We start from the raw sequence: 25,034 nt of genomic DNA, 5'->3' as shown, positions 1-25,034 counted from the left end.
ACTATACTCCAAGTGTGGCCTAACTAAGGTTCTATACAGCTGCAACATGACTTGCCAATTCTTATACTCAATGCCCCGGCCAATGAAGGCAAGCATGCCGTATGCCTTCTTGACTACCTTCTCCACCTGTGTAGCCCCTTTCAGTGATCTGTGGACCTGTACTCCTAGATCTCTTTGACTTTCAATACTCTTGAGGGTTCTACCATTCACTGTATATTCCCTACCTGCATTAGCCCTTCCAAAATGCATTACCTCACATTTGTCCAGGTTAAACTCCATCTGCCATCTCTCCGCCCAAGTCTCCAGACAATCTAAATCCTGCTGTATCCTCAGACAGTCCTCATCGCTATCCGCAATTCCACCAACCTTTGTGTCATCTGCAAACTTACTAATCAGACCAGTTACATTTTCCTCCAAATCATTTATATATACTACAAAGAGCAAAGGTCCCAGCACTGATCCCTGTGGAACACCACTGGTCACAGCCCTCCAATTAGAAAAGCATCCCTCCATTGCTACCCTCTGCCTTCTATGGCCTAGCCAGTTCTGTATCCACCTTGCCAGTTCACCCCTGATCCCGTGTGACTTCACCTTTTGTACTAGTCTACCATGAGGGACCTTGTCAAAGGCCTTACTGAAGTCCATATAGACAACATCTACTGCCCTACCTGCATCAATCATCTTAGTGACCTCCTCGAAAAACTCTATCAAGTTAGTGAGACACGACCTCCCCTTCACAAAACCGTGCTGCCTCTCACTAATACGTCCATTTGCTTCCAAATGGGAGTAGATCCTGTCTCGAAGAATTCTCTCCAGTAATTTCCCTACCACTGAAGTAAGGCTCACCGGCCTGTAGTTCCCGGGATTATCCCTGCCACCCTTCTTAAACAGAGGAACAACATTGGCTATTCAAACAGAGGAACAACATTGGCTATTCAAACAGAGGAACAACATTGGCTATTCAAACAGAGGAACAACATTGGCTATTCAAAACAGAGGAACAACATTGGCTATTCAACATCAGCCATGGTCTTATCGAAGGGCTGAATGGCCTACTCCTGCTCCTAATTCTTATGATACTATGACCCCTGTCTGGCACACCATCTTTTGGCCGAGGAAACTTAGCTTTTTTATGCCAGGAGAGCTGTCAGTAAACTCTGGCACCAAGGAAGAATTACATCTGGAGGCGGCTTTAGTTCCACGATCTGAACCAAATGGCCCAATGGGAAAATGTCTTTGTTCTGTTGCTCTTTGAGATGAATGAAACCCTCCAATTTATTCCATTCACAAGAGCATCGAAAAATACATGTTTGGCCATAAATGGATGTTTTTGCGTCAATGAGAGTCACAGCATATATTGGGTTCCACACTAACTTCAGTTACTGATCTTTAAAACGTAAAATTCAGTCATGATAAGAAAAGAGTCATGATATGAAAAAAATGAGGTAGAGTTCAAAACCAATTCCCTTTCATGTTACAAGGCATTTTATAAAGCCAGAATGGTTGTTAGGCACAACACCCTAATTCCTGTCATGTGCAGTTTGTTTTCTCTTTCACCTCTCACTCTCTCTCTCCTTGCCCTTGTTGTGGGAATGCTCCATGCTGGCAGGCTGGAAGAATTGGAGATGAATTCCATTCCTAACACTGACGATATTGTTAACTTGAAAGAAATCGGCCAAAGATGATGGGCTGGATCCTCTGTCCCCACAGAGAATGCCGTATTGGCTGTACACCAAATTCCTTGGGTTGGATTCTCTGACCCCCCGCCGGGCCGGAGAATCGCCGGGGGGGGGGGGCGGCATGAATCCCACCCCGAGGCCGGCTGCTGAATTCTCCGGCACCGTTTTTTTGGCGGGGACGGGAATCGCGCTGCGCCGGTTGGGGGCCATTGGCAAAGCCCCCCACCCCCCCCGGCGATTCTCCGCTCCACGATGGGCCGAGCGGCCGCCCGTTTTCGGCCAGTCCCGCCGGCGTAAATTACACAAGGTTCTTACCTGCGGGACCTGGCTCTGTGGGCGGCCTGCGGAGTCCTCGGGGGGGCGCAGGGGGATTTGGCCCCAGGGGGGGGCCCCCACGGTGGCCTGGCCCGCAATCGGGGCCCACCGATCTACGGGCGGGTCTGTGCTGTGGGGGCACTCTTTCCCTCCGCGCCGGCCGCTGTAAAGCTCCGCCATGGCTGGTGCAGAGAAGAAACCCCCTGCGCATGTGCAGGGATCACGCCAGCTGTTCTGGGAACATGCTGGCACTCCTGCGCATGCGCCAACTCCCGCCAGCCGGCGGAGGCCCTTTGGCGAGGGACAAGGGACATTGGGGGGGCGCCAATCACTCCAGCGCTGGCCTAGCTCCCGAAGGTGTGGAGGATGGCCTGGCCTTATCGGATGGCGATCCTGCAAGACAAGGGACATGGGTTCAGAAAATGGGAGGGACAAGGGTGTGGCAAATAAATAACTCACCTGAGACTGGTCATCCGGGTGAAGGTGCAGTCAGTCCTCACTTCTCTGGCACAGGCCAAACCTCGCTGTCCATCACGCTTGCAGGTGTGGGCACACTGCCAAGGAAGGGGTTGTGAAGAGGAGATCCGGGGGATCTGGTGCTGGGAGGCCGGGAGGTGGCAGGGTGTGGATTAATGATGACATTCCAAGGGTGACAGACGGGATTGATGCCAGGAGGAGACAGCTGGGAACTCACCCTTGCAGCTCGGAGGAGCAGGTCTCCGTGCTGACATCCCCCTGGCCTGACTTGGAGTGAGGGCGGAGGAACCATTTAAATGCAGCTCCCTATTGTTATCAGTGAATAGCTCAGCCCCAGGGTGGCCAATCAGTCGCCTGGAGACTCCAGCTTGGCGTTTTTCACATGGGGGTTTGTTTATTGCAGTAGGTGTAGGAAGACCGTGATCAGTTTCACACTGGGCAAGCTGACATGAATCACATTGGCCTTCGTGCCCAATGACACTTGCAATCCTTCTGGAAAACCCAGCCCAGTAGCAGACTGGGTGAATTGGATGTGTTGGAGGTGATGCATTCTCTTCTTTTTCTTTTCTTCAAATTTAGAGTGTCCAATTCTTTTTCTCCAATCAACGGGTAATTTAGCATGACCAATTCACCGACCCTGCACATCTTTGGGTTGTGAGGATGAGAGCCACACAGACACATGGACAGTGATCCGGGGACAGGATCGAACCCGGATCCTCGGTGCTGTGAGGCAACAGTGCTAACCACTGCGCCACTGTGCCTCCCTGGGTGATGAATTCTCAAGTTAAATGTTTAAGTTGGGGTTAAAAGTAATTGCAGTTAAATGTTAAGTGGAATCTTTGCATTTAAATTGGTTGAACCTTGCTGGTGATGAAGGTGACGGCCTGGGATGCAGAATATTAATGGAATGTGAGATCAGGAGTTGTTTGCCCTCCCTCCATGTTGTTACATTTCTGCTATTAATATCCCTTTGTCTTCTTTTCATAGGCTCTGAATGGCTTTATTCTGGTTGTTACTGCCGAAGGATATGTCTTCTACACGTCTTCTACCATCCAGGATTACCTTGGCTTTCACCAGGTAAGTCTGAGATCTTACTGAGTTTGAGAGTCTCGCAGTCAGAACTCCCATGGTAATGATCAGATTTTTGAGGGACGAAGCAGTGAAATGGGTTGGACCCTGGTCTTACATGTTTGGGACTGGAAATCAAATGTAATTCATGTTGGAATGTTGACCATCATTGTTATCTAACTGTGTGTCCAAGAATAGATTTGGTGGGATCAGCCTGGTTCTTAATGGTCAAAGCATCAAGAACATAAACAATCCCTAATCCTTCATCGGTCTTTGAAAGTACTCACTCACAACATGAACTTATCTTCTCTCCTTCAGTTGTTGATTATCCTGCAGTGTATTTCCAGGATTTTTGTTGTTGTCACTTTCCCTTGAATTTTTTAAGTGGCTTTACTCTTTGCTGTTCTTGGGTCTCCGCCTTCCACCATTGGCAGCTATGCCTTCAGCTTGCCCAGGGCCTAAGGTCTGGAATTCCCTCTCTGTATCTCTCCACCCCCCCACCTCCCCTTCTTCCTTTTAAGATAATTCTTAAATATATCTCCTTGGCCAAGCGTTTGGCCATCTGGCCCAATATCACTGTATGTGGCTCAGTGTCGTAATTAAAAACCGATCTATCTCCTCCTTAAATGTGTTTATTGTTCTGGTGTCCACGCACTCTGGGGCAGAGAATTCCACAGATGGACCACCCTTTGAGTGAAGACATCCCTCCTCATTTTAAATCTGCCACCCCTTAGCCTGAAACGATAGCCTCTCGTTCTAGAATGTTCACCAAGGGAAAACATTCTACATCTACCCTATCAACCCCCTAAAACATCTTCTATGCCTCAATCATAACTCCTCTCTTTCTTCTAAACTGCTCAATCTCTCTTAATAATGCCAGTCCTTCATCCCTGGGATCAATCTAGTGAACCTCTCTGAACTGCCAATAATGCATTTACGTTCTTCCTCAAGTAAGGGGACCAAAACTGTGCTCAATATTTCAGATACAGTCAGCAATGCCCTACACAGTTTGACAACCTTCTTGTGAAATGCTTTTAGATGTTTTATTACATTAAGAAAAAGTAAGTTGTTAATCCTGTCGACAGAATTGTCAATATTTGAATATTTGGGTCAATGGTAGGAATACGATGTATGACCTTTTTCAAAGAAAAATTAAAAATGCTGCTGCAAATGGGACACATTGGACAAAGGCCTCCTTTTGAAGTGAGGTAATGAAAAGCCATTACCAGGTGATGTTATGGCTACAATTGGATAGATGAGAGTGGAGCCAAGTGAGGGAAGTCACATTAAGTGGGAATCTGGAGGACAGGCGTTGGAGGAGGATGGTGTGGTCAGTTGAATCTCTGCAGAGATGGAGGAGCCTGGTTGCACAATTATAGTCACAGTTCTTGGGCGAAATTCTCCGGAAACGGCGCGATGTCCGCCGACTGGCGCCCAAAACGGCGCAAATCAGACGGGCATCGCGCCGCCCCAAAGGTGCAGAATGCTCCGCATCTTTGGGGGCCGAGCCCCACCATTGAGGGGCTAGGTCGACGCCGGAGGAATTTCCGCCCCGCCAGCTGGCGGAAAAGGCCTTTGGTTCCCCGCCAGCTGGCGCGGAAATGACATCTCCGGGCGGCACAAAACTCCAGAGTTGCCGGGATATTATTTCACCATGAGTAACTGAAAAGCATTGCAGAAATTATAGGCTGAAGTGTTCTGATTTTGACATTTAATTAACTGCAGCTATGTTTTTAATGTCTGCAATGTTAGGAATTTGTGGATTTTTGTTATTGTAAAGGTTGTGGAGAAAAGTCTTGAAATGGAGAGGCTGGATTTCAGAACCAAGGCAGAAGAGGGAAGAGCAGCTTTTCTCATTGTTTATCTTCAGTGTGACATAAGCAGAGACTTTGCTGCTTCCCATCCTGCACAGTTTATATTTAGGCAGCTTTGTGGTTTTGGCAACTGGGCATCAATTTATTTCCAGAGCATTAAGGCGCGGATAATGAAACACTAATCGTCACAGAACCATAAACTCCAAATGATCTCCACAGTCCAGATCCTTGCTGCTTATCATTTCACAGCCATTGTTATGGACGTGCATCTCTGAGAAACCGATGGGGACGCGAACAAACAGGAAGCAGTTGTTATGGAGCCATGTCGCCGTGTCTGGGAGCGGCCGGTCCGAAGCCGTGTCTGGGAGCGCTCGTAACGGAGCCATGTCCGGGAGTGGTAGGTACGGAGCCGTGTCTGGGAGCGCTCGTAACGGAGCCATGTCCGGGAGTGGTCGGGACGGAGCCGTGTCCGGGAGCGGCCGGTCCGGAGCCGTGTCTGGGAGCGCTCGTAACGGAGCCATGTCCGGGAGTGGTCGGTACGGAGCCGTGTCTGGGAGCGGCCGGTCCGGAGCCGTGTCTGGGAGAGGTCGGTACGGAGCCATGTCCGGGAGGGGTCGGTACGGAGCCGTGTCCGGGAGGGGTCGGGACGGAGCCGTGTCCGGGAGTGGTCGGTACGGAGCCGTGTCCGGGAGTGGTCGGTACGGAGCCGTGTCTGGGAGCGGCCGGTCCGGAGCCGTGTCTGGGAGAGGTCGGTACGGAGCCGTGTCCGGGAGGGGTCGGTACGGAGCCGTGTCCGGGAGGGGTCGGTACGGAGCCGTGTACGGGAGTGGTCGGTACGGAGCCGTGTCCGGGAGTGGTCGGTACGGAGCCGTGTCTGGGAGGGGTCGGTACGGAGCCGTGTCTGGGAGCGGCCGGTCCGGAGCCGTGTCTGGGAGAGGTCGGTACGGAGCCGTGTCCGGGAGGGGTCGGTACGGAGCCGTGTCTGGGAGGGGTCGGTACGGAGCCGTGTCTGGGAGGGGTCGGTACGGAGCCGTGTCTGGGAGGGGTCGGTACGGAGCCGTGTCTGGGAGGGGACGGTACGGAGCCGTGTCTGGGAGGGGACGGTACGGAGCCGTGTCTGGGAGAGGTCGGTACGGAGCCGTGTCGGGCAGCGCTCGTAACGGAGCCATGTCCGGGAGGGGTCGGTACGGAGCCGTGTCCGGGAGGGGTCGGTACGGAGCCGTGTCCGGGAGTGGTCGGTACGGAGCCGTGTCCGGGAGGGGTCGGTACGAAGCCGTGTCCGGGAGTTGTCGGTACGGAGCCGTGTCTGGGAGCGGCCGGTCCGGAGCCGTGTCTGGGAGAGGTCGGTACGGAGCCGTGTCCGGGAGGGGTCGGTACGGAGCCGTGTCCGGGAGAGGTCGGTACGGAGCCGTGTCCGGGAGGGGTCGGTACGGAGCCCTGTCCGGGAGTGGTCAGTACGGAGCCGTGTCCGGGAGGGGTCGGTACGGAGCCGTGTACGGGAGTGGTCGGTACGGAGCCGTGTCCGGGAGTGGTCGGTACGGAGCCGTGTCTGGGAGGGGTCGGTACGGAGCCGTGTCTGGGAGCGGCCGGTCCGGAGCCGTGTCTGGGAGAGGTCGGTACGGAGCCGTGTCCGGGAGGGGTCGGTACGGAGCCGTGTCTGGGAGGGGTCGGTACGGAGCCGTGTCTGGGAGGGGTCGGTACGGAGCCGTGTCTGGGAGGGGTCGGTACGGAGCCGTGTCTGGGAGGGGACGGTACGGAGCCGTGTCTGGGAGGGGACGGTACGGAGCCGTGTCTGGGAGAGGTCGGTACGGAGCCGTGTCGGGCAGCGCTCGTAACGGAGCCATGTCCGGGAGGGGTCGGTACGGAGCCGTGTCCGGGAGGGGTCGGTACGGAGCCGTGTCCGGGAGTGGTCGGTACGGAGCCGTGTCCGGGAGGGGTCGGTACGAAGCCGTGTCCGGGAGTTGTCGGTACGGAGCCGTGTCTGGGAGAGGTCGGTACGAAGCCGTGTCCGGGAGTGGTCGGTACGGAGCCGTGTCCGGGAGGGGTCGGTACGAAGCCGTGTCCGGGAGTGGTCGGTACGGAGCCGTGTCCGGGAGGGGTCGGTACGAAGCCGTGTCCGGGAGTTGTCGGTACGGAGCCGTGTCTGGGAGAGGTCGGTACGGAGCCGTGTCCGGGAGGGGTCGGTACGGAGCCGTGTCTGGGAGGGGATGGTACGGAGCCGTGTCCGGGAGCGGCCGGTCCGGAGCCGTGTCTGGGAGCGGTCGTAACGGAGCCATGTCCGGGAGTTGTCGGTACGGAGCCGTGTCCGGGAGAGGTCGGTACGGAGCCGTGTCTGGGAGAGGTCGGTACGGAGCCGTGTCGGGGAGTGGTCGGTACGGAGCCGTGTCCGGGAGGGGTCGGTACGGAGCCGTGTCTGGGAGGGGACGGTACGGAGCCGTGTCCGGGAGCGGCCGGTCCGAAGCCGTGTCTGGGAGCGCTCGTAACGGAGCCATGTCCGGGAGTTGTCGGTACGGAGCCGTGTCCGGGAGAGGTCGGTACGGAGCCGTGTCTGGGAGCGGCCGGTCCGGAGCCGTGTCTGGGAGCGCTCGTATCGGAGCCGTGTCCGGGAGGGGTCGGTACGGAGCCGTGTCCGGGAGGGGTCGGTACGGAGCCGTGTCCGGGAGGGGTCGGTACAGAGCCGTGTCCGGGAGGGGTCGGTACGGAGCCGTGTCCGGGAGGGGTCGGTACGGAGCAGTGTCCGGGAGTTGTCGGTACGGAGCCGTGTCCGGGAGTTGTCGGTACGGAGCCGTGTCCGGGAGGGGTCGGTACGGAGCCGTATCCGGGAGTTGTCGGTACGGAGCCGTGTCCGGGAGTTGTCGGTACGGAGCCGTGTCCGGGAGTTGTCGGTACGGAGCCGTGTCCGGGAGTTGTCGGTTCGGAGCCGTGTCCGGGAGGGGTCGGTACGGAGCCGTGTCCGGGAGAGGTCGGTACGAAGCCGTGTCCGGGAGTTGTCGGTACGGAGCCGTGTCTGGGAGCGGCCGGTCCGGAGCCGTGTCTGGGAGCGCTCGTATCGGAGCCGTGTCCGGGAGGGGTCGGTACGGAGCCGTGTCCGGGAGAGGTCGGTACGGAGCCGTGTCCGGGAGGGGTCGGTACAGAGCCGTATCCGGGAGGGGTCGGTACGGAGCCGTGTCCGGGAGCGGTCGGTACGGAGCCGTGTCCGGGAGGGGTCGGTACGGAGCCGTGTCCGGGAGGGGTCGGTACGGAGCCGTGTCCGGGAGGGGTCGTTATGGAGCCGTGTCCGGGAGGGGTCGGTACGGAGCCGTGTCTGGGAGCGGTCGGTACGAAGCCGTGTCCGGGAGAGGTTGTAACGGAGCCGTGTCTGGGAGAGGTTGTAACGGAGCCGTGTCCGGGAGAGGTTGTAACGGAGCCGTGTCCGGGAGAGGTTGTAACGGAACAGTGTCCGGGAAGGGTCGGTACGCAGCCGTGTCCGGGAGAGGTTGTAACGGAGCCGTGTCCGGGAGGGGTCGGTACGGAGCCGTGTCCGGGCGGGTCGGTACGGAGCCGTGTCCGGGAAGGGTCGGTACGCAGCCGTGTCCGGGAGAGGTTGTAACGGAGCCGTGTCCGGGAGGGGTCGGTACGGAGCCGTGTCCGGGAGGGGTCGGTACGGAGCCGTGTCCGGGAGGGGTCGGTACGGAGCCGTGTCCGGGAGAGGTTGTAACGGAGCCGTGTCCGGGAGGGGTCGGTACGGAGCCATGTCCGGGAGGGGTCGGTACAGAGCCGTGTCCGGGAGGGGTCGGTACGGAGCCGTGTCCGGGAGAGGTTGTAACGGAGCCGTGTCCGGGAGGGGTCGGTACGGAGCCCTGTCCGGGGGAGGTTGTAACGGAGCTGTGTCTGGGAGGGGTCGGTCCGGAGCCCTGTCCGGGAGTGGTCGGTACGATGCCGTGTCCGGGAGAGGTCGGTACGGAGCCCTGTCCGGGAGTGGTCGGTACGATGCCGTGTCAGGGAGAGGTCTGTACGGAGCCGTGTCCGGGAGAGGTCGGTACGGAGCCGTGTCTGGGAGCGGTCGGTACGAAGCCGTGTCCGGGAGGGGTCGGTACGGAGCCGTGTCTGGGAGCGGTCGGTACGGAGCCGTGTCTGGGAGGGGTCGGTACTGAGCCGTGTCTGGGAGGGGTCGGTACGGAGCCGTGTCTGGGAGAGGTCGGTACGGAGCCGTGTCCGGGAGGGGTCGGTACGGAGCCGTGTCCGGGAGCGGTCGGTACGGAGCCGTGTCCGGGAGGGGTCGGTACGGAGCCGTGTCCGGGAGAGGTCGGTACGGAGCCGTGTCCGGGAAGGGTCGGTACGGAGCTGTGTCTGGGAGAGGTCGGTACGGAACCGTGTCCGGGAGCGGTCGGTACGGAGCCGTGTCCGGGAGGGGTCGGTACGGAGCCGTGTCCGGGAGGGGTCGGTACGGAGCCGTGTCCGGGGGGGTCGGTACGGAGCCGTGTCCGGGGGGGTCGGTACGGAGCCGTGTCCGGGAGCGGTCGGTACGGAGCCGTGTCCGGGAGCGGTCGGTACGGAGCCGTGTCCGGGAGGGGTCGGTACGGAGCCGTGTCTGGGAGGGGTCGGTACGGAGCCGTGTCCGGGGGGGTCGGTACGGAGCCGTGTCCGGGAGGGGTCGGTACGGAGCTGTGTCTGGGAGATGTCGGTACGGAGCCGTGTCCGGGAAGGGTCGGTACGGAGCCGTGTCCGGGAGGGGTCGGTACGGAGCCGTGTCCGGGAGGGGTCGGTACGGAGCCGTGTCCGGGAGAGGTTGTAACGGAGCCGTGTCCGGGAGGGGTCGGTACGGAGCCGTGTCCGGGAGGGGTCGGTACGGAGCCGTGTCCGGGTGAGGTTGCAACAGAGCCGTGTCCGGGAGGGGTCACTACGAAGCCGTGTCCAGAAGTGGTCGGCACGGAGCCGTGTCCGGGAGAGGTTGTAACGGAGCTGTGTCATGAAGCGGTAGTAACGGAGCCGTGTCCGGGAGAGGTCGGTACGATGCCGTGTCCGGGAGGGGTCGGTACTGAGCCGTGTCCGGGAGAGGTTGTAACGGAGCCGTGTCCGGGAGGGGTCGGTACGGAGCCGTGTCCGGGAGGGGTCGGTACGGAACCGTGTCCGGGTGAGGTTGTAACGGAGCCGTGTCCGGGAGGAGTCGGTACGGAGCCGTGTCCGGGAGAGGTCTGTACGGAGCCGTGTCCGGGAGAGGTCGGTACGGATCCCTGTCCGGGAGGGGTCGGTACGATGCCGTGTCCGGGAGAGGTCGGTACGGATCCCTGTCCGGGAGGGGTCGGTACGATGCCGTGTCCGGGAGGGGTCGGTACGGAGCCGTGTCCGGGAGAGTTTGTAATGGAGCCGTGTCCGGGAGAGGTCGGTACGGAGCTGTGTCTGGGAGAGGTCGGTATGGAGCCGTGTCTGGGAGAGGTCGGTATGGAGCTGTGTCCGGGAAAGGTCGGTACGGAGCCCTGTCCGGGAGTGGTCGGTACGATGCCGTGTCAGGGAGAGGTCTGTACGGAGCCGTGTCCGGGAGAGGTCGGTACGGAGCCGTGTCTGGGAGCGGTCGGTACGAAGCCGTGTCCGGGAGGGGTCGGTACGGAGCCGTGTCTGGGAGCGGTCGGTACGGAGCCGTGTCTGGGAGGGGTCGGTACTGAGCCGTGTCTGGGAGGGGTCGGTACGGAGCCGTGTCTGGGAGAGGTCGGTACGGAGCCGTGTCCGGGAGGGGTCGGTACGGAGCCGTGTCCGGGAGCGGTCGGTACGGAGCCGTGTCCGGGAGGGGTCGGTACGGAGCCGTGTCCGGGAGAGGTCGGTACGGAGCCGTGTCCGGGAAGGGTCGGTACGGAGCTGTGTCTGGGAGAGGTCGGTACGGAGCCGTGTCCGGGAGCGGTCGGTACGGAGCCGTGTCCGGGAGGGGTCGGTACGGAGCCGTGTCCGGGAGGGGTCGGTACGGAGCCGTGTCCGGGGGGGTCGGTACGGAGCCGTGTCCGGGGGGGTCGGTACGGAGCCGTGTCCGGGAGCGGTCGGTACGGAGCCGTGTCCGGGAGCGGTCGGTACGGAGCCGTGTCCGGGAGGGGTCGGTACGGAGCCGTGTCTGGGAGGGGTCGGTACGGAGCCGTGTCCGGGGGGGTCGGTACGGAGCCGTGTCCGGGAGGGGTCGGTACGGAGCTGTGTCTGGGAGATGTCGGTACGGAGCCGTGTCCGGGAAGGGTCGGTACGGAGCCGTGTCCGGGAGGGGTCGGTACGGAGCCGTGTCCGGGAGGGGTCGGTACGGAGCCGTGTCCGGGAGAGGTTGTAACGGAGCCGTGTCCGGGAGGGGTCGGTACGGAGCCGTGTCCGGGAGGGGTCGGTACGGAGCCGTGTCCGGGTGAGGTTGCAACAGAGCCGTGTCCGGGAGGGGTCACTACGAAGCCGTGTCCAGAAGTGGTCGGCACGGAGCCGTGTCCGGGAGAGGTTGTAACGGAGCTGTGTCATGAAGCGGTAGTAACGGAGCCGTGTCCGGGAGAGGTCGGTACGATGCCGTGTCCGGGAGGGGTCGGTACTGAGCCGTGTCCGGGAGAGGTTGTAACGGAGCCGTGTCCGGGAGGGGTCGGTACGGAGCCGTGTCCGGGAGGGGTCGGTACGGAACCGTGTCCGGGTGAGGTTGTAACGGAGCCGTGTCCGGGAGGAGTCGGTACGGAGCCGTGTCCGGGAGAGGTCTGTACGGAGCCGTGTCCGGGAGAGGTCGGTACGGATCCCTGTCCGGGAGGGGTCGGTACGATGCCGTGTCCGGGAGAGGTCGGTACGGATCCCTGTCCGGGAGGGGTCGGTACGATGCCGTGTCCGGGAGGGGTCGGTACGGAGCCGTGTCCGGGAGAGTTTGTAATGGAGCCGTGTCCGGGAGAGGTCGGTACGGAGCTGTGTCTGGGAGAGGTCGGTATGGAGCCGTGTCTGGGAGAGGTCGGTATGGAGCTGTGTCCGGGAAAGGTCGGTACGGAGCCGTGTCCGGGAGAGTTTGTAATGGAGCCGTGTCCGGGAGGGGTCTGTACGGAGCCGTGTCCGGGAGAGGTCTGTACGGAGCCGTGTCCGGGAGAGGTCGGTACGGAGCCGTGTCTGGGAGCGGCCGGTCCGGAGCCGTGTCTGGGAGCGGTCGGAATGGAGCTGTGATGAACGGTTACTGCCTTGTCATCATGTAAGGAGATGTCCCCTTTAAGACCGGGCTTGGAACCCTGGGGACTCCGCCTCTGGCTCCGCCCATCTGTGAACCATATATAAGGGGCTGCCTTGTGGGCTGTGCAGCAGTTAGCACATGTCTCGGCTCTAGCATAGTTCTTCGTCTATTAAAGCCTTCTTTACCGTTTACACTCTAAGCGTCGTTATTGATGGTACCTCAATTTAATAGACTAAACTAGATCAGGATGGACAAGGCCTAAAACCAGAGAAGCTCAACCTGGAAGCACGGACACCGGAGGCAAAGGAAAATGTTAAATACAGGCTGTGGTGCTTTGAGGCCTACCTGGACTCCGCAGAGATTCCCATCCTGGGGCCACGCAAACTGAGCCTACTCCATGGCCGGGTGAGTCACAGAATCTCCGCCACGCTCGAAAAGGCAACGACTTATGAAGAGGCGGTCGAGTTACTCCGCAAGCGGTTTGTCAAACCCATCAACGAGGTACACGCCAGGCATCTGCTCTCTACCTGCCAGCAGCGCTCGGGGCAATCGCTAGAAGAATTTGTCGAAAAACTCACCGTGCTTGCTAGGGACTGTGACCATCAGGATGTGACAGGGGAAGTCCATATGAACCTGCACATCAGAGACGCTTTCGTGTCCGGCATCCGCTCGACCTACATCCGGCAGCGGCTGCTCGAAAACGGGGCAAAAGACCTCCAGGAGACGCTAACGCTCGCCTCCTCGCTGGAGGTGGCCCGACATAACTTGGGTACGTACCCCGCGGACTCTGCGAGCCCCCCCCCCGGACTTCCTCAGACTCAGCCGTATTACAGGCCTGCGCCATGCGGCGACCCGCTCACCATGGGGGCACACCGTGCTACTTCTGCGGACAGGGCCAGCATCCACGCCCACGCTGCCCAGCCCACTTCGCGATCAGCAGCGACTGCGGGAAGAAAGGGCATTTTGCGAGGGTCTGCCTGGCCAGACCCAGGGGCCAGAAAAACAAAGAACAGCCGGCCCGAAAATCAGGCTCTCAGGCCCGCAGGCCTCGCAATGCGGCTGCGCACTTACCCGCCACGCCCCCTTCTGACACGTCATCAGCCTCGTGCGAATCATGGGAGCGGCCATCTTGTCGGTGGCCATCTTCTCGACCCGACACGTGCGACCGACGGCGGCTGCCATTTTACGAGTCTGACTCGGCTGAGGACTCGGACTATCCGCGAGTGGGTGCGATCACCCTCGACCAAACTCGCCCAAAACACCTGCAGAACTCTATGATGCAGGTCCAGGTCAACGGGCACGACACTGCATGCCTCTTCAACTCCGGGAGCACGGAGAGCTTTATCCATCCTGCAACGGTAGGGCGCTGCTCCCTACGCACCCATCCCGCATCCCAAACCATAGCCCTCGTATCTGGGTCCCACTCGGTACAAATCACGGGGTACTGTATTGCGGATCTCTCGATCCAGGGCGCCAAATACACCCGTTTCAAATTTTATATCCTCCCTCACCTCTGTGCCCCCCTGCTGCTCGGACTGGATTTTCAGTGCAGCCACCGAAGCCTGACACTGAAGTTCGGCGGACCCTTGCCCCCCCTCACGGTATGCAGCCTTGCGACACTGAAAGTCGCACCCCCCTCGCTATTCGCGAACCTCACTCCCGACTGTAAGCCCGTCGCCACCAGGAGCCGGCGCTACAGTGCCCAAGATATGGCTTTTATCAAGTCAGAGGTCCAGCGTTTACTGGGAGAGGGGGTCATCGAGGCTAGCAACAGCCCTTGGAGAGCGCAAGTGGTGGTAGTCCGGTCCGGGGAGAAGAAACGGATGATCGTGGATTATAGCCAGACCATAAACCGCTTCACGCAGCTTGATGCGTACCCACTTCCTCGCATCGCGGAAATGGTAAATCAGATCGCCCAATACCGAGTCTTTTCCACGGTCGACCTTAAATCTGCCTACCACCAGCTCCCCATCCGACCAAAAGACCGCCCCTATACTGCCTTCGAAGCAGCCGGCCGGCTCTTCCACTTCCTCAGGGTCCCCTTCGGTGTCACAAATGGGGTCTCCATCTTTCAAAGGGCGATGTACCAAATGGTGGACCGGTACGGTTTTCGGGCTACATACCCGTACTTGGACAATGTCACCATCTGCGGCCATGATCAGCAGGACCATGACGCTAACCTCGAAAAGTTCCTCGAGACCGCCCGAGTCCTTAACCTGACCTACAACAAGGAAAAATGCGTTTTCCACACCACCCGGCTAGCCATCCTCGGCTATGTCGTGGAAGACGGGGTCCTAGGTCCCGACCCCGAATGCATGCGCCCCCTTAAGGAAGTCCCTCTCCCCCTCAGCCTCAAGGCCCTCAAATGGTGCTTGGGGCTTTTCTCTTATTACACCCAGTGGGTCCCCAAGTATGCGGACAAAGCCCGCCCACTCATAAAGACCACCATTTTTCCCCTCTCGGCTGAGGCTCAATTGGCCTTCAACCGCATCAAGGCCGACATCATCAAGGCCGCTATGCACGCGGTGGACGAAACCATTCCTTTCCAGGTAGAGAGCGATGCATCAGACATCGCCCTGGCTGCTACCCTTAATCAGGACGACAGACCAGTAGCGTTCTTCTCCCGAACCCTCACCGCCTCCGAGGTTCGACACTCTGCAGTCGAAAAGGAGGCACAAGCCATTGTGGAGGCTGTGCGGCGCTGGAGACACTACCTCGCCGGTAGGAGGTTTACCCTCGTCACCGACCAACGGTCGGTCGCCTATATGTTCGATAACACGCAACGGGGCAAAATACAAAATGATAAAATTTTGAGGTGGAGGATCAAACTCTCCACCTACTCGTACGATATCAAGTATCGTCCAGGGGAGCTCAACGAGCCCCCAGGTGCCCTGTCCCGCGGCACATGTGCCAACGCGCATGACGACCGCCTGCAAGCCATCCACAATGACCTCTGCCACCCGGGGGTTACCCGGCTCGTCCATTTTATCAAGTCCCGCAACCTACGTTACTCAACCAAGGAGGTCAAGGCCATGGTCATGGCCTGCCAGATCTGTGCGGAGTGCAAACCGCACTTCTATCGGCCAGACAACGTTCGGCTCGTGAAGGCCTCGGGTCCCTTTGAGCGACTGAGCGTGGACTTCAAGGGGCCCCTCCCATCCACCAATCGTCATGCCTATTTCCTCACCGTTATCGATGAATTCTCCCGTTTCCCATTCGCCATTCCCTGCCCTGACATGACCTCAGCCACCGTGATTAAGGCACTGCACGGCATCTTCACCCTGTTCGGTTTCCCCGCTTATATCCACAGCGCCCGGGGTACATTATTCATGAGCGATGAACTGCGTCAGTATCTGCTCAGCAAAGGCATCGCCTCGAGCAGAACGACCAGTTATAACCCGTGGGGAAACGGGCAAGTGGAGAGGGAGAACGCAACAGTGTGGAAGGCTGTCCTTCTGGCCCTGCGGTCGAGAAGTCTCCCAACTACCCGCTGGTACGAATGCCGTACACTCCATTAGGTCACTCCTCTGCACGGCCAAGAATGAGACCCCTCACAACCGATTGTTTGTCTTCCCCAGGAAGTCTACCTCCGGGGTCTCGCTTCCACCTTGGCTGATGACTCCGGGACCTGTTCTCCTCCAGAGGCACACGAGGAGCCATAAAACGGACCCCCTGGTTGAAAAGGTCCGACTGCTCCACGCCAACCCCAGTTACGCCTACATTGAGTACCCCGACGGCAGGCAAGATACGGTTTCCCTCCGGGATCTGGCACCCGCTGGATCCCCCACTAAAGACACCCCTTCCCGCGCCGTTCCCCTGCAGGACCCGTCGCCCCCTACAACACACCCCCTTCCGGCCCTACCGCGGGCCCCCCCTTACGCCCCCCCTTTCACACCCCGCCGACACCGGCACCGCTACCCCCGGCCCTGCCTCCTCCCCCTGCCACGACCCGGACCGAAGCTCCGACCGCTGTGTTCCCGGATGCACCCACGTCCGTGCCTGCCACACCACCGCCCGAACTGAGGAGATCGATGAGGACGATCCGGCCACCGAGACGGATGGACCTATGATGGCACTTCACCCCCGCCGGACTCTTTTTTAAACAGGGGGTGAATGTGATGAACGGTTACTGCCTTGTCATCATGTAAGGTGATGTCCCCTTTAAGACCGGGCTTGGAACCCTAGGGACTCCGCCTCTGGCTCCACCCATCTGTGAGCCACATATAAAGGGCTGCCTCATGGGCTGTGCAGCAGTTAGCACATGTCTCGGCTCTAGCATAGTTCTTAGTCTATTAAAGCCTTCTTTACCGTTTACACTCTAAGCGTCGTTATTGAGGGTACCTCAATAGCCGTGTCCGGGAGGGGTCGGTACGGAGCCGTGTCCGGGAGGGGTCGGTACGGAGCCGTGTCTGGGAGAGGTCGGTACGGAGCCGTGTCCGGGAGGGGTCGGTACGGAGCCGTGTGCCGGAGGGATCGGTACTGAGCCGTGTCCGGGAGGGGTCGGTACGGAGCCGTATCCGGGAGGGGTCGGTACGGAGCCGTGTCCGGGAGAGGTCGGTACGGAGCCGTGTCCGGGAGGGGTCGGTACGGAGCCCTGTCCGGGAGAGGTCGGTACGGAGCCGTGTCCGGGAGGGGTCGGTACGGAGCCGTGTCCGGGAGGGGTCTGTACGGAGCCGTATCTGGGAGGGGACGGTACGGAGCCGTGTCCGGGAGGGGTCGGTACGGAGCCGTGTCCCGGAGGGGTCGGTACGGAGCCCTGTCCGGGAGGGGTCGGTACGGAGCCGTGTCCGGGAGGGGTCGGTACGGAGCCGTGTCCGGGAGGGGTCGGTACGGAGCCGTGTCTGGGAGGGGACGGTGCGGAGCCGTGTCTGGGAGGGGACGGTACGGAGCCGTGTCCGGGAGGGGTCGGTACGGAGCCGTGTCCGGGAGAGGTCGGTACGGAGCCGTGTCCGGGAGGGGTCGTTAAGGAGCCGTGTCCGGGAGAGGTCGGTACGGAGCCGTGTCCGGGAGGGGTCGGTACTGAGCCGTGTCCGGGAGGGGTCGGCACGGAGCCGTGTCCGGGAGGGGTCGGTACGGAGCCGTGTCTGGGAGGGGTCGGTACGGAGCCGTGTCCGGGAGCGGTCGGTACGGAGCCGTGTCCGGGAGCGGTCGGTACGGAGCCGTGTCCGGGAGGGGTCGGTACGGAGCCGTGTCCGGGAGAGGTTGTAACGGAGCCGTGTCCGGGAGGGGTCGGTACGGAGCCGTGTCCGGGAGGGGTCGGTACGGAGCCGTGTCCGGGAGAGGTCGGTACGGAGCCGTGTCCGGGAAGGGTCGGTACGGAGCTGTGTCTGGGAGAGGTCGGTACGGAACCGTGTCCGGGAGCGGTCGGTACGGAGCCGTGTCCGGGAGGGGTCGGTACGGAGCCGTGTCCGGGAGGGGTCGGTACGGAGCCGTGTCCGGGGGGGTCGGTACGGAGCCGTGTCCGGGGGGGTCGGTACGGAGCCGTGTCCGGGAGCGGTCGGTACGGAGCCGTGTCCGGGAGCGGTCGGTACGGAGCCGTGTCCGGGAGGGGTCGGTACGGAGCCGTGTCTGGGAGGGGTCGGTACGGAGCCGTGTCCGGGGGGGTCGGTACGGAGCCGTGTCCGGGAGGGGTCGGTACGGAGCTGTGTCTGGGAGATGTCGGTACGGAGCCGTGTCCGGGAAGGGTCGGTACGGAGCCGTGTCCGGGAGGGGTCGGTACGGAGCCGTGTCCGGGAGGGGTCGGTACGGAGCCGTGTCCGGGAGAGGTTGTAACGGAGCCGTGTCCGGGAGGGGTCGGTACGGAGCCGTGTCCGGGAGGGGTCGGTACGGAGCCGTGTCCGGGTGAGGTTGCAACAGAGCCGTGTCCGGGAGGGGTCACTACGAAGCCGTGTCCAGAAGTGGTCGGCACGGAGCCGTGTCCGGGAGAGGTTGTAACGGAGCTGTGTCATGAAGCGGTAGTAACGGAGCCGTGTCCGGGAGAGGTCGGTACGATGCCGTGTCCGGGAGGGGTCGGTACTGAGCCGTGTCCGGGAGAGGTTGTAACGGAGCCGTGTCCGGGAGGGGTCGGTACGGAGCCGTGTCCGGGAGGGGTCGGTACGGAACCGTGTCCGGGTGAGGTTGTAACGGAGCCGTGTCCGGGAGGAGTCGGTACGGAGCCGTGTCCGGGAGAGGTCTGTACGGAGCCGTGTCCGGGAGAGGTCGGTACGGATCCCTGTCCGGGAGGGGTCGGTACGATGCCGTGTCCGGGAGGGGTCGGTACGGAGCCGTGTCCGGGAGAGTTTGTAATGGAGCCGTGTCCGGGAGAGGTCGGTACGGAGCTGTGTCTGGGAGAGGTCGGTATGGAGCCGTGTCTGGGAGAGGTCGGTATGGAGCTGTGTCCGGGAAAGGTCGGTACGGAGCCCTGTCCGGGAGTGGTCGGTACGATGCCGTGTCAGGGAGAGGTCTGTACGGAGCCGTGTCCGGGAGAGGTCGGTACGGAGCCGTGTCTGGGAGCGGTCGGTACGAAGCCGTGTCCGGGAGGGGTCGGTACGGAGCCGTGTCTGGGAGCGGTCGGTACGGAGCCGTGTCTGGGAGGGGTCGGTACTGAGCCGTGTCTGGGAGGGGTCGGTACGGAGCCGTGTCTGGGAGAGGTCGGTACGGAGCCGTGTCCGGGAGGGGTCGGTACGGAGCCGTGTCCGGGAGCGGTCGGTACGGAGCCGTGTCCGGGAGGGGTCGGTACGGAGCCGTGTCCGGGAGAGGTCGGTACGGAGCCGTGTCCGGGAAGGGTCGGTACGGAGCTGTGTCTGGGAGAGGTCGGTACGGAGCCGTGTCCGGGAGCGGTCGGTACGGAGCCGTGTCCGGGAGGGGTCGGTACGGAGCCGTGTCCGGGAGGGGTCGGTACGGAGCCGTGTCCGGGGGGGTCGGTACGGAGCCGTGTCCGGGGGGGTCGGTACGGAGCCGTGTCCGGGAGCGGTCGGTACGGAGCCGTGTCCGGGAGCGGTCGGTACGGAGCCGTGTCCGGGAGGGGTCGGTACGGAGCCGTGTCTGGGAGGGGTCGGTACGGAGCCGTGTCCGGGGGGGTCGGTACGGAGCCGTGTCCGGGAGGGGTCGGTACGGAGCTGTGTCTGGGAGATGTCGGTACGGAGCCGTGTCCGGGAAGGGTCGGTACGGAGCCGTGTCCGGGAGGGGTCGGTACGGAGCCGTGTCCGGGAGGGGTCGGTACGGAGCCGTGTCCGGGAGAGGTTGTAACGGAGCCGTGTCCGGGAGGGGTCGGTACGGAGCCGTGTCCGGGAGGGGTCGGTACGGAGCCGTGTCCGGGTGAGGTTGCAACAGAGCCGTGTCCGGGAGGGGTCACTACGAAGCCGTGTCCAGAAGTGGTCGGCACGGAGCCGTGTCCGGGAGAGGTTGTAACGGAGCTGTGTCATGAAGCGGTAGTAACGGAGCCGTGTCCGGGAGAGGTCGGTACGATGCCGTGTCCGGGAGGGGTCGGTACTGAGCCGTGTCCGGGAGAGGTTGTAACGGAGCCGTGTCCGGGAGGGGTCGGTACGGAGCCGTGTCCGGGAGGGGTCGGTACGGAACCGTGTCCGGGTGAGGTTGTAACGGAGCCGTGTCCGGGAGGAGTCGGTACGGAGCCGTGTCCGGGAGAGGTCTGTACGGAGCCGTGTCCGGGAGAGGTCGGTACGGATCCCTGTCCGGGAGGGGTCGGTACGATGCCGTGTCCGGGAGAGGTCGGTACGGATCCCTGTCCGGGAGGGGTCGGTACGATGCCGTGTCCGGGAGGGGTCGGTACGGAGCCGTGTCCGGGAGAGTTTGTAATGGAGCCGTGTCCGGGAGAGGTCGGTACGGAGCTGTGTCTGGGAGAGGTCGGTATGGAGCCGTGTCTGGGAGAGGTCGGTATGGAGCTGTGTCCGGGAAAGGTCGGTACGGAGCCGTGTCCGGGAGAGTTTGTAATGGAGCCGTGTCCGGGAGGGGTCTGTACGGAGCCGTGTCCGGGAGAGGTCGGTACGGAGCCGTGTCCGGGAGAGGTCGGTACGGAGCCGTGTCTGGGAGCGGCCGGTCCGGAGCCGTGTCTGGGAGCGGTCGGAATGGAGCTGTGATGAACGGTTACTGCCTTGTCATCATGTAAGGAGATGTCCCCTTTAAGACCGGGCTTGGAACCCTGGGGACTCCGCCTCTGGCTCCGCCCATCTGTGAACCATATATAAGGGGCTGCCTTGTGGGCTGTGCAGCAGTTAGCACATGTCTCGGCTCTAGCATAGTTCTTCGTCTATTAAAGCCTTCTTTACCGTTTACACTCTAAGCGTCGTTATTGATGGTACCTCAATTTAATAGACTAAACTAGATCAGGATGGACAAGGCCTAAAACCAGAGAAGCTCAACCTGGAAGCACGGACACCGGAGGCAAAGGAAAATGTTAAATACAGGCTGTGGTGCTTTGAGGCCTACCTGGACTCCGCAGAGATTCCCATCCTGGGGCCACGCAAACTGAGCCTACTCCATGGCCGGGTGAGTCACAGAATCTCCGCCACGCTCGAAAAGGCAACGACTTATGAAGAGGCGGTCGAGTTACTCCGCAAGCGGTTTGTCAAACCCATCAACGAGGTACACGCCAGGCATCTGCTCTCTACCTGCCAGCAGCGCTCGGGGCAATCGCTAGAAGAATTTGTCGAAAAACTCACCGTGCTTGCTAGGGACTGTGACCATCAGGATGTGACAGGGGAAGTCCATATGAACCTGCACATCAGAGACGCTTTCGTGTCCGGCATCCGCTCGACCTACATCCGGCAGCGGCTGCTCGAAAACGGGGCAAAAGACCTCCAGGAGACGCTAACGCTCGCCTCCTCGCTGGAGGTGGCCCGACATAACTTGGGTACGTACCCCGCGGACTCTGCGAGCCCCCCCCCCGGACTTCCTCAGACTCAGCCGTATTACAGGCCTGCGCCATGCGGCGACCCGCTCACCATGGGGGCACACCGTGCTACTTCTGCGGACAGGGCCAGCATCCACGCCCACGCTGCCCAGCCCACTTCGCGATCAGCAGCGACTGCGGGAAGAAAGGGCATTTTGCGAGGGTCTGCCTGGCCAGACCCAGGGGCCAGAAAAACAAAGAACAGCCGGCCCGAAAATCAGGCTCTCAGGCCCGCAGGCCTCGCAATGCGGCTGCGCACTTACCCGCCACGCCCCCTTCTGACACGTCATCAGCCTCGTGCGAATCATGGGAGCGGCCATCTTGTCGGTGGCCATCTTCTCGACCCGACACGTGCGACCGACGGCGGCTGCCATTTTACGAGTCTGACTCGGCTGAGGACTCGGACTATCCGCGAGTGGGTGCGATCACCCTCGACCAAACTCGCCCAAAACACCTGCAGAACTCTATGATGCAGGTCCAGGTCAACGGGCACGACACTGCATGCCTCTTCAACTCCGGGAGCACGGAGAGCTTTATCCATCCTGCAACGGTAGGGCGCTGCTCCCTACGCACCCATCCCGCATCCCAAACCATAGCCCTCGTATCTGGGTCCCACTCGGTACAAATCACGGGGTACTGTATTGCGGATCTCTCGATCCAGGGCGCCAAATACACCCGTTTCAAATTTTATATCCTCCCTCACCTCTGTGCCCCCCTGCTGCTCGGACTGGATTTTCAGTGCAGCCACCGAAGCCTGACACTGAAGTTCGGCGGACCCTTGCCCCCCCTCACGGTATGCAGCCTTGCGACACTGAAAGTCGCACCCCCCTCGCTATTCGCGAACCTCACTCCCGACTGTAAGCCCGTCGCCACCAGGAGCCGGCGCTACAGTGCCCAAGATATGGCTTTTATCAAGTCAGAGGTCCAGCGTTTACTGGGAGAGGGGGTCATCGAGGCTAGCAACAGCCCTTGGAGAGCGCAAGTGGTGGTAGTCCGGTCCGGGGAGAAGAAACGGATGATCGTGGATTATAGCCAGACCATAAACCGCTTCACGCAGCTTGATGCGTACCCACTTCCTCGCATCGCGGAAATGGTAAATCAGATCGCCCAATACCGAGTCTTTTCCACGGTCGACCTTAAATCTGCCTACCACCAGCTCCCCATCCGACCAAAAGACCGCCCCTATACTGCCTTCGAAGCAGCCGGCCGGCTCTTCCACTTCCTCAGGGTCCCCTTCGGTGTCACAAATGGGGTCTCCATCTTTCAAAGGGCGATGTACCAAATGGTGGACCGGTACGGTTTTCGGGCTACATACCCGTACTTGGACAATGTCACCATCTGCGGCCATGATCAGCAGGACCATGACGCTAACCTCGAAAAGTTCCTCGAGACCGCCCGAGTCCTTAACCTGACCTACAACAAGGAAAAATGCGTTTTCCACACCACCCGGCTAGCCATCCTCGGCTATGTCGTGGAAGACGGGGTCCTAGGTCCCGACCCCGAATGCATGCGCCCCCTTAAGGAAGTCCCTCTCCCCCTCAGCCTCAAGGCCCTCAAATGGTGCTTGGGGCTTTTCTCTTATTACACCCAGTGGGTCCCCAAGTATGCGGACAAAGCCCGCCCACTCATAAAGACCACCATTTTTCCCCTCTCGGCTGAGGCTCAATTGGCCTTCAACCGCATCAAGGCCGACATCATCAAGGCCGCTATGCACGCGGTGGACGAAACCATTCCTTTCCAGGTAGAGAGCGATGCATCAGACATCGCCCTGGCTGCTACCCTTAATCAGGACGACAGACCAGTAGCGTTCTTCTCCCGAACCCTCACCGCCTCCGAGGTTCGACACTCTGCAGTCGAAAAGGAGGCACAAGCCATTGTGGAGGCTGTGCGGCGCTGGAGACACTACCTCGCCGGTAGGAGGTTTACCCTCGTCACCGACCAACGGTCGGTCGCCTATATGTTCGATAACACGCAACGGGGCAAAATACAAAATGATAAAATTTTGAGGTGGAGGATCAAACTCTCCACCTACTCGTACGATATCAAGTATCGTCCAGGGGAGCTCAACGAGCCCCCAGGTGCCCTGTCCCGCGGCACATGTGCCAACGCGCATGACGACCGCCTGCAAGCCATCCACAATGACCTCTGCCACCCGGGGGTTACCCGGCTCGTCCATTTTATCAAGTCCCGCAACCTACGTTACTCAACCAAGGAGGTCAAGGCCATGGTCATGGCCTGCCAGATCTGTGCGGAGTGCAAACCGCACTTCTATCGGCCAGACAACGTTCGGCTCGTGAAGGCCTCGGGTCCCTTTGAGCGACTGAGCGTGGACTTCAAGGGGCCCCTCCCATCCACCAATCGTCATGCCTATTTCCTCACCGTTATCGATGAATTCTCCCGTTTCCCATTCGCCATTCCCTGCCCTGACATGACCTCAGCCACCGTGATTAAGGCACTGCACGGCATCTTCACCCTGTTCGGTTTCCCCGCTTATATCCACAGCGCCCGGGGTACATTATTCATGAGCGATGAACTGCGTCAGTATCTGCTCAGCAAAGGCATCGCCTCGAGCAGAACGACCAGTTATAACCCGTGGGGAAACGGGCAAGTGGAGAGGGAGAACGCAACAGTGTGGAAGGCTGTCCTTCTGGCCCTGCGGTCGAGAAGTCTCCCAACTACCCGCTGGTACGAATGCCGTACACTCCATTAGGTCACTCCTCTGCACGGCCAAGAATGAGACCCCTCACAACCGATTGTTTGTCTTCCCCAGGAAGTCTACCTCCGGGGTCTCGCTTCCACCTTGGCTGATGACTCCGGGACCTGTTCTCCTCCAGAGGCACACGAGGAGCCATAAAACGGACCCCCTGGTTGAAAAGGTCCGACTGCTCCACGCCAACCCCAGTTACGCCTACATTGAGTACCCCGACGGCAGGCAAGATACGGTTTCCCTCCGGGATCTGGCACCCGCTGGATCCCCCACTAAAGACACCCCTTCCCGCGCCGTTCCCCTGCAGGACCCGTCGCCCCCTACAACACACCCCCTTCCGGCCCTACCGCGGGCCCCCCCTTACGCCCCCCCTTTCACACCCCGCCGACACCGGCACCGCTACCCCCGGCCCTGCCTCCTCCCCCTGCCACGACCCGGACCGAAGCTCCGACCGCTGTGTTCCCGGATGCACCCACGTCCGTGCCTGCCACACCACCGCCCGAACTGAGGAGATCGATGAGGACGATCCGGCCACCGAGACGGATGGACCTATGATGGCACTTCACCCCCGCCGGACTCTTTTTTAAACAGGGGGTGAATGTGATGAACGGTTACTGCCTTGTCATCATGTAAGGTGATGTCCCCTTTAAGACCGGGCTTGGAACCCTAGGGACTCCGCCTCTGGCTCCACCCATCTGTGAGCCACATATAAAGGGCTGCCTCATGGGCTGTGCAGCAGTTAGCACATGTCTCGGCTCTAGCATAGTTCTTAGTCTATTAAAGCCTTCTTTACCGTTTACACTCTAAGCGTCGTTATTGAGGGTACCTCAATAGCCGTGTCCGGGAGGGGTCGGTACGGAGCCGTGTCCGGGAGGGGTCGGTACGGAGCCGTGTCTGGGAGAGGTCGGTACGGAGCCGTGTCCGGGAGGGGTCGGTACGGAGCCGTGTGCCG

At 60.5% G+C, this 25,034-nt stretch overlaps 1 protein-coding gene across 1 annotated transcript in view; it reads left to right on the top strand.

The window, feature by feature from the left end:
- Nucleotides 1-25,034, top strand: part of LOC140394113 (uncharacterized) — a 337,294-nt gene that overhangs the window by 185,697 nt on the left and 126,563 nt on the right. Inside the window, exon 4 of the mRNA XM_072480974.1 lies at nucleotides 3,459-3,548. Within this exon, the coding sequence (XP_072337075.1) occupies nucleotides 3,459-3,548 (90 nt within the window). The remainder of the gene's footprint in view (nucleotides 1-3,458; nucleotides 3,549-25,034) is intronic.

Source organism: Scyliorhinus torazame, chromosome 2 (assembly GCF_047496885.1).
Source record: "Scyliorhinus torazame isolate Kashiwa2021f chromosome 2, sScyTor2.1, whole genome shotgun sequence".
In the NCBI taxonomy this organism is placed as follows: domain Eukaryota; kingdom Metazoa; phylum Chordata; class Chondrichthyes; order Carcharhiniformes; family Scyliorhinidae; genus Scyliorhinus; species Scyliorhinus torazame.
Note: the sequence above shows the minus strand (reverse complement) of the source record. Positions and strands in the feature narration are given on the sequence as shown.